Source organism: Spodoptera frugiperda, chromosome 31 (assembly GCF_023101765.2).
Source record: "Spodoptera frugiperda isolate SF20-4 chromosome 31, AGI-APGP_CSIRO_Sfru_2.0, whole genome shotgun sequence".
Lineage (NCBI taxonomy): Eukaryota > Metazoa > Arthropoda > Insecta > Lepidoptera > Noctuidae > Spodoptera > Spodoptera frugiperda.
The window spans coordinates 10272215-10280598 of NC_064242.1; the positions used below are offsets into that span (position 1 = coordinate 10272215).

The 8384-nt window shown below is 33.4% G+C and overlaps 1 protein-coding gene across 1 annotated transcript; it reads right to left on the reverse strand.

The window, feature by feature from the left end:
- Positions 1 to 79: 79 nt before the first annotated feature.
- On the reverse strand, positions 80 to 8121 carry LOC118276407 (organic cation transporter protein). Its single transcript, XM_035594706.2, has 7 exons — positions 7615 to 8121; positions 5455 to 5665; positions 3674 to 3774; positions 2613 to 2764; positions 1892 to 2518; positions 1608 to 1789; positions 80 to 761 (listed from the first exon to the last, which is right to left on the reverse strand). Exons 1-7 carry the CDS (start codon positions 7782 to 7784, stop codon positions 558 to 560), a joined length of 1647 nt encoding a protein of 548 aa, XP_035450599.2. The 5' UTR covers positions 7785 to 8121; the 3' UTR covers positions 80 to 557.
- Positions 8122 to 8384: the final 263 nt, after the last annotated feature.

An 8384-nucleotide genomic window follows, 5' to 3' on the forward strand; every position in this document is an offset into this window, starting at 1 on the left:
ATGCAGTCATAGTCAGCTTTCAGCCCCTCTCCTGAATTGATATTTAATTCTTAGCAGGTATAAGGTAGTAAAACTAAAATAACATTATAAATTATTTAATTCTTTGACATTGTATAACCTACGCGGAATACCTTAACATTGAGTAAGTAAGGAATGTAACCACAAAATGTACTTTTCATATATATCTATAGGAACGAATAGTCTCTATAGTAATGTATGTTTCAGTATTTAAATTCTTACCATATTAATATTTTATTGAGTAAATTAATCTAGGTACATGAACTATATCACTACCCTTAGTACAATTTTGGTTTACGTTGAACGAAAACGCAACGAGAACACATTCGGGGCTCTGATTGGCCGGCGCAATTGAATCAACCAATCAGAGCGCCGAACACGTTCTCGTTCAACATAAAGCAAACTCGTACTAAAGGTACAAATCATTTACAATCATCATCTATATTCTACATTATCATTATCACACTAAACATACATACTTAGGCACTATAATACCGTTGTCATTTTGTCACAATTTAAATAACATACATAAATTATGTCTATAATTTCGTACATATAGTGTTTGGCCCCGTCGCTGTTTCCACGTTGTCTTCTTTGAATTGTGAAGTTTTGTAGGAATCGACTTGGGCGATTGTGTCAAACATAGGCAAGTTTTTGGTTTCTGGCGTGAAGGTTAACAGGAGCGCAGCCATCACAGCGCATGATGAAAACAAAAACGATGGAAGCGCTGGTATTTCAGTTATCTGTAATTTAAAAAAGTGGATTAAAAAAGACAGGAATTTAAATAAATTATGAAAGAGAAATGGATTGTGTTGTTAGAGATAAAAAGATACATTGTTCTTCTAAAGTACCTCAAAGATCATGTCAGTAGCTTCAAAGTTGGGAATTTCAAAATACGGCACCGAGTCCTAGAATAAACGAGAGCTACATTTTGGACCTACATGAATAATCTAAAAACGTACCAGTGTTCTTAGTCAAAAGACCAAATAAGTGGTACCTTTTTCAATTCAGTACTGGTACCTATTTAGCATTAAGCTGTTATTTAAACAAGCCGTGTTAGCTATTCAATTTAAGTTTAGGATATGCGTCATCGTAACGATGTGAAATCATAAAAAAATATTTTAGAACGTTATAATTTTATTCTTAGGCATAGATAGTATGGAAATTAAAAACTAGATAGATAATTTGCATAGATGTTAAGCATGATATTAATTTCCACGCATTTACATACCATTCGTATTCAACTTTTATAAGTTTCATCTAGTTGGATTACAATATATCTTTATAGTACCTACCTATAGAAAATGTACTGATAGCTAAGATATGCTAGCCTAGCCTTGAGTAGGCCAATGAGTAATAAGCTGATGCGACCAGTCAAATACCTCTTTAAATAGACCTCATTTAAATATTCAAATTCGATGTAAAGTGCGTCTCAGTTGATTTAACAACTTTATTTATCGATGATGCCTATTAATTTGATATTATCCTTTCAATTTATTTATCCCTAATGACAAGAAAAGCCTGAAATGTTCCAATTTCTAATTACGATTTTATAAAAGAATTATGGAGAAAGTTTCTTATGTCCTTACCAATAAAGGTGTTAATGGTGCTAACATACTGCCAATCCTGGCAGCAGTGTTCCCCCAGCCGAGCAAGGTTCCTCTGACACTGGTAGGGAACAGCTCCAGACTGTAGGTGTAAATACCAGTAAAACAAATGACGACTCCAAGTTTACCGACCAAGAACAATATCACCTTCAACCAAGATAGTGCTGAAAAAAGAGAATCATCATCAGTCATCATAAAATATCTTTAAACATGAAGCAAATAGTATTATGCAAAAGATAAGCATTAAATAGTTTAATAATACTCACAAGACGGGCAGTAATTCTGTGCTATAAGAAATACTGCGGAAAGCAAATAACCACATTGCAAAGTTATTCTTCTTCCATACTTGTTAAATGTGTAATAAGCAAGCATTTCTCCTGGGAACGACGTAAACGCAGCGAGAATAAAATTGGTATATTTATTTCCTGGTAGCAGAACTACATGAACTAGGGATCCATAGTACAGGAAGCTAGAAGTGAAGAAGCTGAATGACGTCACTGACAAACGGGTCATTATCTCCTTCGATCCTATAATTACTTTCATATCTTCTTTCTCTTTTTGTTCTACCACATCAAACATCAGTCGCATTTGGTCGTCACTTGCATCGTCTATTTCTTTTTCTGGCAAATCGATTTTGTTCGTTCTCACCATAACCTTTAAAGTTTCTTTGGCTTCTACCAATCTTCCACGTATCATTTGCCATCTTGTACTTTCTCTTAGACAATAAACGTATAGGCCAAAGAGTGCCATTGGTGCATAAACCACTATAATCAACCATTTCCAATATTGAAGGCTCATTGCTAAGAATGCGAACACAATTTCACCAACGTAAACAGCATACGAAAAGAAAATTCCAGCTAGTACTCTTTTGGAACTTCCTCCTACTTCAATCACTAAAAAAAACCAAGAAGTAGGTATTAGAAATAAAGTATACAGGGTTATACAAAACAAAATATCAAGTTATATATGTAATAAGAAAATACTTACATAAAACCACGCCCACAGTATAAAGCCCCGATCCCATAACAGATTCTAGAAATTCCAGTGCCAAGTAGCAATAGTAGTTGGTCATGAATATTTTAAATACTCCAATACTTGCACCGACAGCACAAATTATGAAGGTTGGTTTTCTTCCGATTCTGAAAAAAGACCATGTAATAATTTAATTCTTCTAGATGCATAGCCAACTATAGTAAAATATAATATAATATTATAATCTTTTACGAGTCCGTTAAACTTATACTACCTACATCTATCCTTTCATCTCACAAGAAGTGCGCACGAGGACAATTTGAAAATTCAAATTCAACATAATATCCTTCTTGTTTAAGGAAAATTATATTTAGAAAATAGAGTCATTTTAATTCTTTATGATAACGTAAGTAGCTGTTGGAAAGAAATTATTCGGTAGCGGCAAGTTGAAAGCAAACATTTGCAGATTCTTCAAAAATAACGTTAGGTAAAGAGTATTAATTTATTTCTGCGTATTCAATTGGTAATTATAGAGATCTACAATAAGATAAAGAAGTAACTTGCTCTCCGGTGCAGTTTTAGGCGAAAAAAATGTTTTCAAAGGGGTAAAAATTGGTTCACCACAAAGGTGAATAACCCTTTACTCCGTAACGCAAAACAGCGGAATATGAATTGTAAAAATTGTAATGAACTTGAATATTGCCCATGTGATGTGGTCGAGATCAAGGCTAACAAGTAAAACTTCAACATAATTAATATTTATTCGTTATTCCAATAGATTTTTCTAGGAAGACTTGTTCGAAGAATGTTGTTTGGGCAGTTTAACAAGCATTCAAATCTTGCACTTTATCTGTTTACCACAACGTTTTTTCTTGTAAAAGTTGTAAAAAATATAATTACAAAAAAAGGATATTTAATTAGTGTCTACATCTTTATATTTTATTACCTACCTAATACCTATTTGAGTGTAAGCTGGTTTGCTTATAAACGTACCTAAATAAAATGTCTGTCAATGACGAATTAATAAAGGTTTCTAATTTCCTGTAGGTTTGAGTCAAACATTAGTATTGCCTTACTTGTCAGCTATCCAGCCAGTGAATATCATGGACACTATCATTCCTGCATTGTGGATGCCTCCTACTAGATTTATCTTCCACGGTTGGCACGCCAAGTTTAACTGAAACAAAAGTAATTTATTGTATACCTAGAACTAAAGATTGTGTATACGTGTCATCTTCATCATTGTAACGACCTTAAGGCGTCCGCAGTAGAACATAGACGTCTAAAATTTTACTTCCAAAATGGCGGGTGGGAACGGCTTGAGTCTAACTTAAAGCTTATTGCTATGAAACTGCCACAGCTGTGTAGTCTAATCTGGTTTTGTAGTTAGGTACTTTTAAATAACCCAGCCAAAAATTCGAAGTTTCTCAGTAAATTATTTCCATCAAATCATTCTGTTGTTGTTTCAATTAAATTGCAAAATAGGTACCGGATATAGTTAGTCACTTAAAAAGTTCCCTGTTTTCATTAGCTTCTAGGCTATAAATACGTCATAAGTAAAACTGCAAACTTGACATTTTCCGCTGATATCAACGGAAAACAACATTGCATGTGCTAATCCGATTGACACATAGTTGGCGGTTCACCGAAATTGACTAGCTAGCTAATTTAATTAATAACTCGTAGTGTGGGGTTCCAAAAAGGATTTCTTCTAATTATTATTCAATAATAAACAATGATGTAAGAAGGAAAACTGGCGCCCAAGTTGATGTTCCAATCATAATAAATAAATTACGTAACATTTTAAATAGGTACCTATTTGTTTTGATCATCATATTTTTTGGGTTTTTTCGTTTTTTTATTATAGGAAACAAATGAGGAAAATCTTGGGTACCTATATATGTATCTATGCCTGTCAATTAGGAAGTTCATGTTATATGCATACTTGTCTTAAAGAAGATCTAATTCATTTATTCTTCCAAATATTTAAAGAGGAAATGTTTTTCTATGGAATTATTGCTGCACAAAACACTTCTAATTTCAGAGCGATGACACTGCACTGGGTGGGATGAAATTATCAAAATTCTCTGCAGATACTTGTTACTTTTGTTTAACTTTATGGGAATACCCTTACTTACATTATAGGTTAATTATAGACTACTGTTGTTACAATTCAATGTCAAAATATCACAATATTATTACTAACGTAATACTTATAATATACATGCAAATATGCAATGCATACTACTTACTTAATGTAATTTAAATTACCTACATATTAGTTATCTGCACGAACAAATATTTATTGTGTTTATAACAAGCCCCTATGTTTTACATTTATAAATCTTGTATATTGATAAAGGAATCAAAGAGCTTCTTGTGGATTTTGAAGTATAATATTGTCGTAGTGTAACATTTGCATCAGGTGATTGACCTACGCACTGGTTTAATTCACCTCGTTTAGTGTTTTTTTTTAATGTTTGGTTTTTACGATTATTACTATCTATTGGTTTCTTACTGCTCCCAAAAAGTGCAGATCACCTCTATAGGTATCAATTTTTTCACTCAATGATCGAATCCGAACTATTTTCCAGGTTAAACTGAGCAAAACTTAAATAGTATCTTTCTCAATATTATAGACCCAATAATTCAAAACATTCGCCAGAAGTTTTCTGCAGGACATATTTTAAGTCTAAGGTCATATTCCATTTCCTATCGAAATCCAAGGCGAGGTGAAAACAAGCCCAGTTATTGGAAATAATAAGGTAAATCTACACAAAATCGTACGTCATAAACCTGATTTTAATTTTACGCAACACAACAAACGCAGATCTCAAAACAACAACAACATACATACCTCGGCAACGATAGAATTATTGTTTTCGTAGATCCAATGCTGGCACTCTTCTATTACTCCATTGAAAGAAGAATTGGTACAGGTTCCATTTGACAAAGCCCATTTCTTAGTATTTAGAATAGGCTTGTAGCACTTGGGATCTATGTCCTCTGGCCACCATGTGGGTATTTCCATATTCTGATTCTCATGTTCGCATTCGGGGACACGACATCTGTGATAAATTAAAATAAATTATTCTTTGAAATTAATTGACTGTTTAGTTGGCTGGACGGTCGCGAAATTGTCAAGCGGAAATTCCACAGTTGAGAAAGTGGTTGCGCATTGTTTTTAATCGTAGACTTTATACTTTTCAAAACACTTAAGTGTGCCTTTTATGCAATGCATGGTGAAGACTCGACTCCATGAAACTCAAAACATATAGCTGTGTCCAAAAATGGGGAGGATAAAAGGTTTTTTTATGAAATAAGCCGGCAAACGAGCAGACGGATCATCTGATGGTAAGCAATCGTAAATGCGTGGCCGGCCTTTTGGGGGTTAGAAAATAAAGGGTTGTTGAGGAATCGGGGATTGGGAAAATTGGGAAAGGGTGTAATAGGCCTCCGGTAACACAGGTTCACTCACACAACCAAACACAGCGCAGGCAGACAGGCACACAGGTGTTGGTAATGATGATGTTATATCATGTAATGTAAGTGATAAATGTACTCAAGTACTTTCGTTGCTAATAAAATGCAAAATTGATACCATTTATTCCCACAATGAGCTCAATTGATACAGGGATACATCCAGCCATAAGTCAATTGGATCCTATCAAAGCTCCGCTGTTTTTGTTAAAGTTTATTAATTTCTATGTACGTTTCCACAACTAATTAACACGTAATGGTTGTCAAGGGCCCATAGCTCTTAATTAAGCAAAGCAAAACTTCCACAAGGAATGGATACAAGCTATTAAAAGTATATTAACCTTCTCGACAATTATGAGACAAATTATAAATGTCCTGAGCAAATTAGACCCTGGACAACAATTAAAAAGACCCAAGAGAGGCAGTTAATGGAAAATTTTGAATTTCATTGTGAGGCTCTTGAGGCTGGGCTTGAATATAAATATTGAAGTTATTCTGTTGGTCGATGTACAATTAGATTAGGAACGTCCAATAGCATACAAATATTAACGTCTAGAATAAGTAAGTTCATAGACTTTTTTCAGAAAGTTAAGCTTAAGTCTGAACCCTTTATTAACCAGTCGTTTTACCAAAGCTTTTCGGATAACCGATAGCAGAATAATGAAATCCCCTGTGGTGGTTAACAGTGGTCGGATGGCAATAACTGAAGCTTGAGATCAGTGACGTGAGAGCTGATGATGATGAACTTTTTTTGAGCACTAGATTAAATACCAGATTCGGAAAGAAGTATCGTAAAAACAAAACTCAAAAAAAAAATACATTGCGGAAAATAAACGAAGTACTCATGTCATGTATAATTAAGTTGAAAGAGTGTGTAACACTTATGACAAAAGCTTTATTTCTGGCAAATTATTTATCAGTGTAACGTGGAAATTCTTATAGATTTATAAATGCTTCTTGATAAAAAAATACTTTACATTAGCCTTAATGAATATGGGACAAGGACAAAAATATTGCGTTTGATTCTAGAAAATTTATGAACCAATTGCAAACTGATACAGGAATATATTCAGCCCAGCGAGCCGCACAGTAAAATCTACTTCTGTAAAACGACATAATTTTATGCAAAAGGAAACGTTTTCTTCTTCTAACTTATTTCAGAATTAGCTGTTGCTCAAAACTTCGTCCGCTTAGAATATTATTAATTTGGGATTTTTATTTTCATCTGAAATAAAAGTAACCTAAGTTACTCCTTAGTAAATCAGTTACCTGCCAATAAAAGTCCCGTCAAAATTGTTTTTTTTTTTTGAGTTAAATCATCCAATGACTTCTCCTTGGGCAAGGCGAAAGTGTCAGACTCTTACTGACCAAAAACCACCCCGTTCCTTCTCCTGCTTTTCGACCCGGAGCTCCGGTAAAAGGTAGTCCGCAGCTCCAGCAAGGCAATTCAGAGATTAGCCAGAACCAACCGACAGACAGACAAAAACAATAAATTAAACAATAAATAAATATAAATTAATTAAAGATAAATCATTACCTGTAATTAACATTTTCGGCCACAAATACATAATTCACGTGTGTCATAGAAATCATAAATAAAGTCAAACAAACTAAAATATATTGTACAGTTTGATATCTTCCGAAACGTTCTATTTTTGTAAAAATATCACTTCTTGTATCACTTTCCTCACTTTTTACCGCCGTCATGATTATTTAATATTTTATTTAGAAATTACTAATTTATAATATTTTTTTATATTACGTATATTTTCGCTATGTGCGTATACGCCGTACGCCTACGTCTACGGACGACGCTAACTTAATTCTGCGTCCGGTACGCTATTATCAAATGGCAAGATCGTACTAATTCGGAATTCTTGAAACAAATACGACAGCTCACTATAGATACAGTTATTACAATAAATATTTATTAAAGTGGCTCAGTCAAGAGGACGACGTGAACCGTGAATTTTATCTTCTTAAGTGGAAATTCAATATTATGTATTCGACATTTAAAAAAGTATGTTGCGCCAAATATGTATAATGCACCTAACTAACAATTCGGTGTCGTGCTGCACTATATATTAGAACAATGTTATCATTAAAAATATATTCTTAAGTTAATTTAAAAATTGTATATTCTAGTAGCTTTTTAATACAGTAAACAGTCGCTTAAATAAGATAAACATGATGACATAAAGGTTTATATATTGTAAATTAGGTTGCAACTACACTATCACCCCGTATGTATATCTTGGGCCTTATTTTAATTTTTAATTAAAATAGTAGTTTTATCGTAACGTTTTT

What these genes read in the sequence shown, in the direction of transcription:
- LOC118276407 (XM_035594706.2), bottom strand. Translation starts at nt 7,784, where the DNA reads ATGACGGCGGTAAAAAGTGAGGAAAGTGATACAAGAAGTGATATTTTT. An exon ending in ATAATTCTATCGTTGCCGAG is followed by an intron (nt 3,775 to 5,454) that starts GTATGTATGTTG and finishes CTTTTGTTTCAG; the next exon opens with TTAAACTTGGCGTGCCAACC. An exon ending in ACTGGCTGGATAGCTGACAA is followed by an intron (nt 2,765 to 3,673) that starts GTAAGGCAATAC and finishes GTCTTTTTTCAG; the next exon opens with AATCGGAAGAAAACCAACCT.